At 44.7% G+C, this 14512-nt stretch overlaps 1 protein-coding gene across 1 annotated transcript; it reads right to left on the bottom strand.

Moving 5' to 3' along the window:
- Positions 1–9612: 9612 nt before the first annotated feature.
- Positions 9613–14282, bottom strand: LOC124687680 (protein G1-like4). Its single transcript, XM_047221441.1, has 2 exons — positions 13455–14282; positions 9613–9843 (listed from the first exon to the last, which is right to left on the bottom strand). Exon 1 carries the CDS (start codon positions 14092–14094, stop codon positions 13504–13506), a length of 591 nt encoding a protein of 196 aa, XP_047077397.1. The 5' UTR covers positions 14095–14282; the 3' UTR covers positions 9613–9843; positions 13455–13503.
- Positions 14283–14512: the final 230 nt, after the last annotated feature.

The following is a 14512-nucleotide window of genomic DNA, read 5'->3' on the forward strand; positions in this document are numbered from 1 at the left end:
CAGCCAATAACGTTGTTAATGTTCACGACAAACTAAGCGAAAAAATATACAAGACGCACGCAATGTATGGACAACAAGAAGATTAGGATAGGGACCCCAGGATGAATGAATTTGTTCTTCATTCCTCCCCATATATTTCTTCCTCCCTCCATTCGTGCATTACCCCAAGGAAATATGCATTGAACTCCTTCCGTCAGCAGTGTGAGGCCAATACATCCTCCAAACGGTATGGCCTGTGTTCATTTCTCATACCGTAGAGTCCTATTCTATCCACACGTAGTGGCCACTCATCCCAGGCCTTTGTATCATGAGAGTACTCTCTGATATAACCCAAATCCGTGTAGTAGATGCTGCCGGGTCGAAGTGTCGGGTACACTCCGGTGTCGACGGAGATACACCGGATATAATTCACGAAGAAGGCATTACCGCCAATGTTACTCGACCGGATGGAGAGAGCGGCTCGAGTGTCCACACGGTACACCAATGGTTTGCCCGCCAAAGCATCGCCGACCAACAACACAAGCAGCGGATCACCATCCGACTTCACAAGGTAGAACTTCGACGTCCAAGTTCCGGAAATGAAATTAGTGTCTCCATCTTGACAGGTTGCTCGCGCGCTGCTGCAATCGTACATTGGTGCACACTATTCTTCCGATCTCAAAATTGTCCGCAGCCTATCGCATACAGTTCACCATTGAACGGGGTAATGCAACGCAGACAATGGTTCTTGATCGAAAATCTTCCTTCTCCCCAATCTTCATTTATATCCTTAGTTGGAGTGCTCTCATCGACCCAACCAATTTCCGGCGGGTAATGTGCGGCAACGAAGACCATAGTCGGGGATTTGATAACAGCGACCGATTTCGGAAAAACGAGATGGCATCCGCGCCTCAAACATAGTGTTCGATTTCTTTGTGAGTGGGTTCAGCAGCCGTATCTTGTGCGGCGGGTTCTTCCGGGCAAGCACGATGACGCCACGGCAAAAGCCGACGAAGTAGTATCTAAAATATATTGATGAAGATAACATTCAGCACTAAGATGTTTAAGATTGAAAATAAAAAGGTAGATATGGAGGAATTTGAACCTTGTATGAACTTCCGATAGATCTATGGTGACGTAGCGTGATGTGCCGAGTTGGAGGAAGGTGAACTCAGCGACGCGTGGAAGGGCGTGGTGTAGCATGATCAATTCGTCCGGGTGCACGTCGGGCTCGAGCAAACCCGAGCGCCAATTCCTACGGACTTGCCTCATAGCGGAGTAGGTGTCGGCGTACTCCTCGTTCGCCGCAAGAATTGGCCGATCTTGTGAAGTGGTCCATCAGCCGAGAGAAAGGCCCAGTTCACGGAGGCGCCGCGCTTGGATGCGCCGCCCTCGGAGGCGACGCGCTCGGCGGCGACGCGCTCGGCGGCGACGGGCTCGGCGGCGACGGGCTCGGAGGCGACGGGCGCGGAGGCGACGGGCTCGGAGGCGACGGCCGCCGGCGCATTCTTCTTCTCCATCGCCGGCGGAGGTAGCGTGCGTACGGCGGTTGGGGTTTTTTCGATTTGGAGAAGTTGATGGGACGTGAGAAGGGTGGTTTCGTGCGTGAGCGAGAATGAGACGACTGTGTGCAGGGGGAGGGAGGGAGGGGCTTACGCGTCCTAAATGCGACCCGCGTCCTACGCGTCCACTATTTGCACGTCTGCACCGCGACACGCGTCAACAATGGCACGTCTTCCACTTCTGCACCGCAACACGCGTCCTCGGGTCTAACCCTGGAAATTTAGATATACTCAGGTATACCCCCGAGTCATATACTAGCATTTTTTGTGTGCTCAGTTTTCTCCTTGAGTGCTAATACTGGCTAGTGTAATATACTCAGTTTTACCCTCAAGTGGCTGGTCAACAAGGAGTCAACAAATGGGATTAACTAGTTAAATGAGTTATTTAATGTGCAAAAAATTCCGAAAAAGAGTGGCACTTACTCATGGAGTCTTTACCACAAATTGCCACTTCTCAAATCATAGATAAATCAAGTTTCACCACAAACTGCCACTTCTCAAATCACCTAGTAGCTATGAAGGTGCATGGTTTTCCATAATAAGCCCTACCCAAAACAGCTTTCCCCAAAACATACTTTGTCTGAATGAGGCCATAATTTTCACACTCATGTAGATTTGTATTGCAAATAGTTTGAGGTAGGCCAAGATGGGTTTCATTGTACAAAACACGCATTTTCCATTTTTTAAATCTCATATTTGAATCCCTTAGTCTGTTTACTACTCACTTGCCCTTGGTTTCTTGATACTACTCAGTTTTGCCCTCTCCCTTCACAAACTCTCACAGACGCCCAACATTGCCCTGATTGGTCTAGCCCATGTCACGCGGATCGTGCCCGCCGACCGTTGATCGTATGATCTAACGGGCAGGATAACCCCTATCTCTCTCTCCGGTCGGGGCCACCACCCTCTCTCTCTCGTCGTCGGTTAGCTTCACGCAAAGTTTGGTTTTCTCGCATTATTTTTCACGAGCTAAATTATAAACTCTTTTTAGGCATTACTTTTCACGCAAAAAATGATAAACCATCACCGATTTGTTGTAGCCATTACTTTCACGCAAAAAAATGATACACCATCACCCATTTCTTGTAGGGATTGTACCCATTACTTTTCACGCAAAAAACGATAAATCATCACCGATTTTGTTGTAGCCATTACTTTTCACGCAAAAAATGATACACCATCACCCATTTCTTGTAGCCATTACTTTTCACGCAAAAAACGATAAACCATCACCGATTTGTTGTAGCCATTACTTTTCACGCACAAAAATGATACACCATCACCCATTTCTTGTACCCATTACTTTTCACGCAAAAAACGATAAATCATCACCGATTTTGTTGTAGCCATTACTTTTCACGCAAAAAACGATAAACCATCACCGATTTTGTTGTAGCCATTACTTTGCACGCAAAAAATGATACACCATCACCCATTTCTTGTAGCCATTACTTTTCACGCAAAAAATGATAAACCATCAACGATTTGTTGTAGCCATTACGGTAAAGGATAAACTATCACGAATTACCATTTCTTTTAGGCATTACTTTTCACGGTAAAATGATAAACTATATCACGAAGTTCCATTTCCGTCAAGATAGTCCGCATTACTTTTTTGTTGAGATATATACCCCCACAACGGTCGTCTCCTCCTTAATTTATTTTGTAAACCCCCACAATGGTCATCTCCTCCTTAATTTATTGTGTAAACCCTCACCAACGTTCACCTCCTCCTTATTTTATTGTGTAAACCCCTACAACGGTCATCTCTCCCTTATAAACACCCACACGGCCATCCCTTGTGTCAATAGGTTCTGCCTCTCTCTTCTTCGTTCACATACACTTGATCATCCATTGCCATGGCTTCCACGTCTCGGACGCGGACCGGAAGGGGAAGGGGAAGGGGAAGGGGAAGGGGAAGTGGATCATCATCATTGCCACCACCACCGTCAACACTGCCATTGATCATAGAGGAGTTCTTCATCGTCGTCTATGAAGACCCTTTGGTCAAGAAGGTACGTACGCGTTCCCACATATATGATGCATGTGATTAATTATGGGCATGTTCTAAAAAACCTTTAATTTCAAACGATCGGCGCTCGATCTCTTTGCAGGAACTCCCAAAAAAGTTTGCGGACTATCTTGACGGCCAGGAGCCAGCTAAGGTGTATCTGCGAGCAGCTGACTGCGGTCCTCGTCTCTGGACCGTGGAGGTCCTATTTGACGGACAAGGCCGGATGTACCTCGACAAGGGCTGGGAGAAATTCGCCATCGCGCACGGTGTGGATTTCGGCTGCTACGTACACTTCAAATATGAAGGCGATGATGTGCTCACAGTGAAGGTGTTCGACGGAACAATGTGCAGGAGGTACTACTACTCAGACGACGAAGATACTGACGATGAAAGCGATGACGACGTGAAGCCATGCATCCATCCCCTTTAGATAAGGGGATTATGACCAAGAATATATATGTAGCTTCATATGCATCGATTTAGAGATCTAGCTATTTTCTATATATTATGCATGTAAAAAATAATATCGCATTTCCACTATTATTCGAGCACCACATCCTCCAAACGATGCCGATGCCGATGCCGATATCGGCATGGTCAGAACGGCTATGCTCGCCGCCACTGCTAGGTCAACATCGGGATGCACAATGTTTAGCATAAGAGTCACTTTAGATTAAGCTACGAAAATAGTCACCTGCCACAGCGGTCATTGGCTGCGGAGGCCCCACAGAGCGGCAATATATAATTTTCTATAAATAAATAGACGACCCACTTGGTCATTGGCTGCGGCAGCCCCATAGAGCGGCCCCATTTGTCATTGGCAGCACCGCGTATACAATCAGGAAATAAAACGGCCCACGCGTCGGCGATAGATGGATGGCTACCCGTCAGCATGAGACGGTCAGAGAGGAACTGACCTGACGGTAACGGTAAGGCCTCTGACCTGACGGCAACCCGCGTCTTCGAGGGGTTTCAAACTAGAGGGAGGGGAAAGCTGAGGAAAAACTAAGGGGCTAGGGAAAACTGAGTACAACTAACGAAGCAGGGGCACGAAAATAGAAATCCCAACTTTTATTGTTCATAGAGGATGACATGTGGGACCCATGAGCCAGCAGCTTCCTCAACGTTTGAAAGTTGGCATGAGATCGAATGAAAAAGGCAAGTGACCAAAAATAATCCAAGAAAAGAAACTTTATTGTACATAGAGGATGACATGCGGGTCCCATTTTGCAGCAGCGGTCTCAACGTTTCCAAGGCGGCACAGGACCAAAAGAAAAATGAAGTAGCCAGAAATCAGGGGGTGACAAAAATCCAAGAAAAGAAAGATTTCAATTGGGCTGCATCTGGACATCTGGGCCTTCCAACTATCCTGCTGGACCTTCTGACTCGTACAATTTCAGCCCACTCCAAAACAGGAAAGTTCTGATTTTTCTAAAAAAACAGGAAAGTCCTGTGCTTCGCAAAAACAAAAACAGGGAGATTCAACATATAAGTTTGTTTATGTAAAAATAAATATTTAATTTATCCATTTGCAATAGCTCAGAGTGAAATACACTATTTATTGTCTGCAAAATAATCAAGATATCACATGTTTCTTGTACGGGGAGGCTGACATCAGGGACCCATGAGCCAGCAGCGTCGTCAACGTTTTAAAGGTGGCAGGGGATGGAAAGAAAAATAAACCAAAAATATGTTGGTAAAAAATCCAAGAAAAGAAACATTTTTTATCTGAGAGGATGACATGCGGGACCCATGAGGCAGCAGCATCCTCAGCATTTATTATTCATAGAGGCTGACATGTGGGACCCGTGAGCCAGCAGCGTCCTCAACGTTTTAAAGGCGGCAGGAGATCGAAAGAAAAAATAAGCCAAAAATCATTTGGTAAACAAAATCCAAGAAAAGAAACATTTACCGCTCTGAGAGGATGACATGCGGGACCCATGAGGCAGCAACATCCTCAACGATTCCAAGGCGGCAGGGGATCAAAAGAAAAAAAAGGAAATATCCAGAAATTAATTAGAGGTTCAAAATAAATCCATCAAAGGAAACTTTTATTGTTCATAGAGGATGACATGTGGGACCGACCTGCCAACAGCGTCCTCATCGTTTCAAAGGGGGCGGAGATCAAAAGAAAAAGGCAAATAGCCAGAAATTAGGGGTCAAAAATAACTCCAAGAAAGGAAACTTTTATTGTTCGTAGAGGATGACATGCGGGACCCATGAGGCAGCAGCATCCTCAACGTTTCCAAGGCGACGCAGGATTTTAAAAAGGGCAAAATAGCCAGAAATTAGAGGTCAAAATAACTCCAAGAAAGGAAAGGTTTATTGTTCATAGAGGTTGACATGTGGGACCCATGAGCCAACAGAATCCTCAACGTTTCAAAGGCGGTAGGGGATCAAAAGAAAAAGGAAGTAGCCAAAAATTAGGGGTCAAAAATAACTCCAAGAAAGGAAACTTTTATTGTTCGTAGAGGATGACATGCGGGAACCATGAGCCAGCAGCTTACTCAACGTTTCAAAGGCGGCATGAGATCGAAAGAAAAAGGCAAGTGACAAAATATCAGGAGGCAAAGATAATCCAAGAAAAGAAAATTTATTGTACATAGAGGATGACATGCGGGTCCCATTTAGCAGTAGCGGTCTCAACGTTTCAAATGCGGCTTGAGATCAAAATAAAAAGAAAGTTGATTGTACATAGAGGATGACATGCGGGTCCCATGAGTCAGCAGCTTACTCAACGTTTCCAAGGCGGCAGGGGATCAAAAGAAAAAGGAAATAGCCAAAAATCAGAGGGTGAATAAAAATCCAAGAAAATAAACTTTTATAGCACATAGAGGATGACATGTGGGTCCCATGAGCCAACAGGTTCCTCAATGTTTCAAACGTGGCATGAGATCAAAAGAAAAAGGCAAGTGACCAAATATCAGGAGCCAAAAATAATTCAAGAAATGAAACTTGATTGTACATAGAGGATGACATGCGGGTCCCATGAGCCAGCAGGTTCATCAACGTTTCAAACATGGCATGAGATCGAAAGAAAAAGGCAAGTGCCCAAATATCAGGAGCCAAAAATAATTCAAGAAAAGAAACTTGATTGTACATAGAGGATGACATGCGGGTCCCATGAGCCAGCAGGTTCATCAACGTTTCAAACATGGCATGAGATCGAAAGAAAAAGGCAAGTGACCAAATATCAGGAGCCAAAAATAATTCAAGAAAAGAAAGTTTTATAGTACATAGAGGATGACATGCGGGTCCCATTTTGGAGCAGCGGTCTCACCGTTTGAGAGGCGGCACGGGATCGAAAGAAAAAGACAAGTGACCAAATATGAGGTGCAAAAAAAAATCCAAGAAAAGAAAGTTTTATAGTACATAGAGGATGACATGCGGGTCCCATTTAGCAGCAACGGTCTCACCGTTTGAGAGGCGGCAGGGGATCGAAAGAAAAAGGCAAGTGACCAAATATGAGGTGCCAAAAAAAACTCCAAGAAAAGAAAGTTGATTGCACATAGAGGATGACATGCGGGTCCCATTTAGCGACCGGCGGTCTCAACGTTTCCAAGGCGGCACGGGATCAAAAGAAAAAGGAAGTAGCTAGAAATCAGGGGGTCAAAAAAATCCAAGAATAGAAAGAATTTTGGTTCATAGAGGATGACATGCGGCACCCATGATCCTGCATCGTAAACGGCTCGATCGGAGAGCGTTGAACGAGATGGCACGATCGAGAAAAAAAAACAATGCTGGAGAGGCTGCCATCTGGGCCCTACATCCCTGGGCGGTGCGGATTTGCGTTGACTCGGCCGGCGAACCCGAGAATTCGCGATGCACCACGTCTCGGGCCACCATAGGAGACGTTTTGGCCGCTTTCGTCGGGCTAGGTGGCCTAAAAAAACGAGAAAAAAAAGTTTTGACATGCACCACGGAGAGGCCCGAAATCGTCGGCCATGGTGCACCAGCAACCACGGCGCGACTTCAACTTCGTCGGCCATGGCAACTTTTCTTGTAGTGCTAGCTTTTTCTGGCCATCTTCGCAAGTTGAGTACAACATTTTTTTTTGTGATCCTCTAACATCTGGTCGAAGTTCAACCTTTCATTTTCAGTTTCGCATTCTCTCCTTGCATCAGCAATGGCCCGATCAAGATCATCATTAGGCTCATCTGGTGCCTCTTGATCTTCTGCTTCATTGTCTTCATTGCCTTCTGATGGAAAACAAACCCCCTTTGCAGTATCACCGTATTCAGGGAACATGGGATAGCTGTCATCATCCTCTTCTTCTTCATTGTCTTCCATCATAACCCCTCTTTCTCCGTGCTTGGTCCAACAATTGTACTAGGGCATGAAACCGGACCGTAGCAGGTGGCTGTGAATGGTCCTCAAGGAAGAGTAATTTACGACATTCTTACAGTCAACACATGGACAATACATAAAGCCACCATGTTTGTTTGCCTCAGCCACGACGATAAAATTTCCCAGGCCCGAAGTGAACTCGTCAAAGCGTCGGTCAATGTACATTCATTGCCGATTCATCTGCATGATATAATTAAGCTTATCAAAAACCATTACAGAACATCATGATTAGTGAAACGATGTATATATATACACATGCATTTTATCAATGATAGATGAAAGGATAAAGTTGTTAACCTCGATGAAGAAGAAAAAAGACAGTTAAGTGTGGCTTGTTTCGTGTGAACTCAAGTGGCAAAACCTCTTATGCATTTCATCGAACACCTCTTGTGTATATGAAGAGGGCAAAGCAACATTCACCCCTCTTGTGCTAAGAAGTGGAAAGTGGCTAAGTGTGGCACACACTTGGGCAGTGGCAATGTATATGTAGGCAGATGGGCACTTGGTCCCGGTTGGTAAGACAAACCGGGACCAAAGGGTAGGCCTTTGGTCCTGGTTCGTAAGGCAAACCGGGACCAAAGGGTTTCGAGGCCTGACACGGCCTGCTACGCCCTGCTGCAGCCCCTTAGTCCCGGTTTGTAACACAAACCGGGACCAAAGACCCCAAACAAACCGGGACTAGAGGGTGGGGTCGCCACGCGCATAACGAACCGGGACCAATGCCCCCCACTGGTCCCGGCTTGTTTTATAATCGGGACTAATGCTCTCATGGGTGCTGGACAAAAGACATGTTTTCTACTAGTGCAAATTAATGGAGATTTTTCTTAAACTATATGCATGCCTTATAAAGTGAATCGTACCATTGAATTCGCATTCATAAGAATTTTCCAATAATATAGTTTGTGTGGCACAAAATTTATAATTTGATTATCAAATTAATGGTTAACTTTTTCATTAAACTATATGCATGCCTTATAAAGTGAATCGAGGAAGTAGTACATACATATATTGATGTGAGTAGTGCATGCATGTATGTATACATATGTTCAACAGCTGTTCTTTGTATTTGTAGATGAAAGATAGACTTGATTCATCACTTGATCTGGTTGACAATATCTATCCCCGACAATGTAGTTATTAATTTTTAAAGAGCCGCACAATTAACTTAGCTAGAGATTAGGTAAGAATAGTCATTACTCCACAACAAATTAGACCACTTAGTTCTTCCGCAATGCATTGTCTTGTAACGCATCATTCTAGGCAGTAGAGATTTTTTTTAAATCCACCACACCACAATGCATTGTTTCTTAGGTTGTATCTTAATTTAATGATTTTGGCATCATACATGCACATGATTGGTCTAGGAATGCTTTTGCTTATGATTGCATGCAACCGTTTTATTTTAGCTACCACATAAATATTTTGTCTATAATACTCTGCCAAGAAACTTGTATTGTAAAAGGACTTATAGCCCTTGGTCTTCCAATCGCCCCCGGAATGATTTAAGTGTGTGTCGACAACGGTAAAATTTATAAACCGTGCGTAAACGTTTCAGTCTTATATGTGCAATGCCCGACCACTACATTCAATTTCGTTCTGTGAAACTTATGCTTACAATTCTACCCACGTTTTAAGTGCAAATCGTGTGTGATGCACTTTATTTAATAAAAGGCAGAAGCTGCCCGACTATAAATTAATTAAAACCCCAAATTTAACAACGAGTACACAAATGCTGCGGCATGCAACTTCACCAAAGGAAAGTAGCAGGGGTCACCCTCCCCGATAACAAGCCGAAAACATAAGTTAGAATAGATGGAGCGATGCGATGCTGGCTGATGCTTATCCATCAGGCGCCAGGCTTGCGGCATGTAGAAGCTTGAGCTCGTGGGTCATTCCTCTTATCCATCCGCGGTCCATCGGTCTTGCCAGCGATAGCCACAGCTGCAGAAAAAGCATGGTTTTGAAGATAACATCAGCTAGGTGGCGCATGATCCTAGATTCAGTAGCCAACTTATTACAGAACAGCCATAAAGCCCACGACTGTGCAATAAAAAGCATCCAAACGATCCGTCTAAATCCACCAGAGAAACTAGACTCTATCGCAAAGAACTGGGCAAAGTTTGCCGGGCACCAACTGCACCCTAGCAGTAGACGCAACACGCTCCAAGCAAATTTAGCCGGGGAGCATGTAAATAAGATATGTGCCGCGTCCTCTAGCTTCCACGTCACAAAGGGCACAACGCCCATTTCTCAGGCCTCTCTTGGCCGCCACATTTAAACTCGAAGGTAAGAGGGGAGCAAAAAGGATGTGTCTAACACAGGAGACGATTTTGTACCTGTTAATGGTCTGCGTATGATCCACATACGGTAAACTTTTACGGGAGTGATATATCATCTATCCCACACGATTATATGGTGCACATAATTATAAGGTGGAGCGCTCCACCCCATAGCCAACCCACAGTAGTGACCGTTCCGTAAAATGTACGTGATTCACAACTTTAGACATCTGTGATGATCTGATCTATACTAATAAGTGATCTACACATTTAGCTAAATATTAACTCCTTGGCATCTGTATTTACCCGGTAGTACGTAGAAGTACCTGGGTCCTGGGCTAAATGTGAGTCAAACAGAAAGAGGTGTGCATTGGTCGACTGTAGTACTGAAGTCGGCTCTGGCCAAACTGCATTGATTCGATAGTTAATTTCGTACTGCTATTTTCTCAGATTTCACACTGGTTGTTGCTTGTTCTTCCAGTTCCAGATTTTATGCATGCATGGCCGGACACAGATAGTTCTATGCATACACTGAGAACTACTACATAGATCACTTGAATAGAGTTTCTTCTTGGAAACTCCTAAGCTTCTTACGTCCAAAGGTAATAATTAACTATTTCCGTCCTTACAAATAAATTTAGTTAATAATTCAAACAAGAACTGCGCTATTTATATTAACCACATAGTGCTTCATATACCGTTCATCACTTCGTGCCTTATTTTATGCATTAAAGAATTGTTTGCCAACAATAATAGTTTTTTCCATATTTGATGCAAGTCAGATATTTTCATGTGCAGAGAATGCTATATATATCAACAACCAAACAAGTAATCTAAAAAAAACAAAAACAAGCAAAACAAGGAAAAGCCATTATTAAATCGGTAAGAGCATAGCCTCAAAATAGCTAGTATAAGGGTTCGTGAGCCTTAGATTATAAACCCTAAGATAAGCATTGGCCAAACATCCTATCCTATTCCCACAGTAATTAAGTATAATTTCACATTAGAGTTCCCTCTAGACCTAATATGCTCAATATTAGAGTTGACATAGTAACACTGTTACATGTCATATGGTACCCATGCATATCATTGTTCACATTGTAACCTATTTTCTATAACAAATCAACAAAACCAAGTAGAACTTAATTTTATGCTATTCTTCCCATCTTATTGACATCCAACCACCTATGTACATCTACATAGGATTGTGGTACTTTTTTTATAAAAAAAAGTTGCTCCCAATAAATACGAACTATATATGTTCCAATATATTCATATTCGAATGTATGACATACATAACATAATTGCACTTTTATACATTGTATAATTTGTTGTTTCAAAATTTCATATTTTCCACATTTCTTTATGACACCAATTGATGGGTGACCTAGCTTGCACATGCATTCCAGAATAATCATACACCTCAGTAGTTTAGCTAACCATTGTTAGAACAAAAAATTAAGAATTCAAGGTACACAAACAAGATCGAAAGTAATAGATACTCATGCGCTATCATACTATGAATTTTAGAAGCAATCTGCACTCATAGAAACCGTAATAATTAGCATATTGCAACTTTACCTTTTGTAGGAGTTTAGAAGTTCAGAGTTTTGGGAGAAAGTGACATTTTTTAGTGAATTGTCAAAACCAGGTGTTGATCAAGTTATTAATGCATTGTAGAATCGAATCAATCGAAATAGAGATGCAAGTACCCTTAACCATCTTTAGTTCAAAAAACTGAACTAGTTTTTCGAAAAGTGGTGTGACCTCGAAATTTTATTTGATCCACGCTAGATAGAGACCGAGATGGAATCACCATGCATACTGATTTATACAACTAATAATTAGTTGATTCTAAAAAACTACTAATTAGTTTACTCTAACAGTTATAAATCTAGACTAGATATATACAAGTGTATATAACTATTTATAGAACGTTTTGCAAACTAGTTTCTTGATGCATGAAATGAGGTACTGGCCTGCTAAGCAAAGCAAGCAGTGAAATCTGGGAAGAGGACGGTACGAAGAGATCACCGAATTAATGCAATTTGGCAAGAGATGTAGGCAAGAACAGTCGACCAATGTACTATCTCCCTATTTGGCTTCAAGCCCCAGTAGTATACGGTATTACGGTTTACTACGCAGAGAAGGACGGGAGGTACATATGCAACTATTCGGCGGTTTGACCCGATCTGGAGCATCATGTAGACAGCTAGCGAACCGGCAGGCAGCTGCATGCGCCAGAGGAACCACAGTACTCGCCGTCCTTGCGAGTTGTATGCCTGCCACCGTCGCGCACGGTGCAGTGCCCGGCCGTGCGCTCGCCGGCCCGGAGCTCGATCGATCATTGCTGGTGCAGTGCGGCGCCGGAAATACCAGGAAAAAGGAAGCTGAACACAACAGGGATCAGAATATGAGGAACCCAACGCCAAGAGAGACATATCACATATGTGTGGCGAAAATAAGTCCTTTGGTTTGACTCAAAAATAAATTAATGGATTGGATTTGACAACAGGTACGGTGCACGTCGTCAGGCTGCTGTACGTGTGCATGTAGATCCGCTGGCACAAGAAACAGGAGAGGGATCAGCAGCTGCAATGCACCTCACCGATCGATTGTGAGTCGCTTAAACACATGAGCAGACTATCTCTCTAGACTTACAGGGACTTGGTACGAACCATTTTTGTACACATCATGAGCAGTGAGAAGTAATTAAGAAAGGTATGGGTGGGGGCGATCAGGAGAGAGAGCCACTGGAATTCACTTACTTCCAAGAAAAAAAATTAGGGTTCTGCTATTTCTGGGTCGACCGAAATTGGCTTAGAGATCGGTCGACTTTAGGAGAGTTACATTTGATGCATAACTTGTGCATCATATGAGTTGCAGCTGGCTTGCAACTGAGATTTTCTTATTTTCAAACGGATTTAAAAAAAACTTAACCATTTGATTTGCAGAGTGATTCATATTGGCTCGGAGTTGCAAATGGACTACAACTGACAACTAATTCTTGATCAATAAAGTACCAGTCTCTCCCAAAAGAAACACAAAATAAGCGAGAGAGAGCTTGGTAGTATTTTTTTCGATAAAGAGAGCTTGGTAGTATGAAAGCAGAAGCAAATACAGTAAGTAGCAAAATGAATAATTAAGGGTCTGAATATCATCTAGATCTTAATAAGCCCGGCAGAATGGTAGTAACAAACAATGCATGCATGCACAAAGCAATTAATCGATCGAAACCTACATAAAATATGCTCATCAGTCCGGCATACCAACCAAATGGGCACGTGCGCACGTACGTAGGTGTACTAGGTCCTCGTCCTCCTCAGCAGACCGCGCCGGCAGCAGGCGGCGGCGGGGGTGGAGGCTGGTGGCTGCTGCCGCTTCCACTGGTGCCTGCGTCTCCACCAGGCGCCGGTTTCTTGCGCTTCTTCTTCTCGTAGCTGACGCCGCGCGCACGGGCCTGGTGCTCGCGGACCTCGCGGAGGAAGAGGCGGACCGCGCGTGCCGCAAAAGGGTTGGACTCCGGGCGGCCACCGTGCTCCTCAAATGCCGCGCGGAGGCGCCCGACGAGCGCGTCGAGGCTGCCCCAGGCCTGGCGCAGCGGGCACGGGCAGGGCGCCGGCGGGTTCGGGTGGCCGAAGAAGGCGCACGACGGCATGTGCACCTTGGTCTTGCCGAACTGGTCCAGGTAGCGCAGGAACTCCAGCACGTGCGCGCCGCTGCACTGCGCCAGGCTCAGCGGGGGGCGGTGGTTCCGCAGGTACTGCCCGAACGTGTTCCAGTCACGCCTCTTCTGTGCCTCGTACCGGCTTGGCGTCGTCGACTGCGGCGTGCCGCCACCGCCGCCCGATCCGCCGGCGCCGCCGCTGCCTCCCGGGGCAGTTGGGCTCTCGGGGTTGGGCGGCAGGTCCATGGATCAATCTGGCGACCAAGAAACACAAGCTCAACCATTTTAGTACACCAGAGAATGTCAATGAAAGATGAAGTGATGATGATTGCGTGCGTATTTGAGGCGCGTGGAGATAGATCCATCTAATTTGGAGTTGGTGCTTTTGCAGCCCTCCCTCTCTCTCCCTTGGATTTGTGCTCGTGTGTCTGAAAGGGATGTATCTATAGTTCTATACCAACCAATACACTAGGATATGGATGTAGATATATACACATGTGGGAAACGGCCGGATTCTTTTACCAGAAGGGGCATCGGTGGTTATACATAAGCTTACAAATATATATACCTTTGGTGCTGTCGGCGGCGGAAGATTTCTGTTGCCACGGCGACGGCAGTGGCGCCGGTTTCAGGGCCGGCTGCGGAGAAGATGCAGCCAGCAGCA

Source organism: Lolium rigidum, chromosome 2, assembly GCF_022539505.1.
Source record: "Lolium rigidum isolate FL_2022 chromosome 2, APGP_CSIRO_Lrig_0.1, whole genome shotgun sequence".
In the NCBI taxonomy this organism is placed as follows: domain Eukaryota; kingdom Viridiplantae; phylum Streptophyta; class Magnoliopsida; order Poales; family Poaceae; genus Lolium; species Lolium rigidum.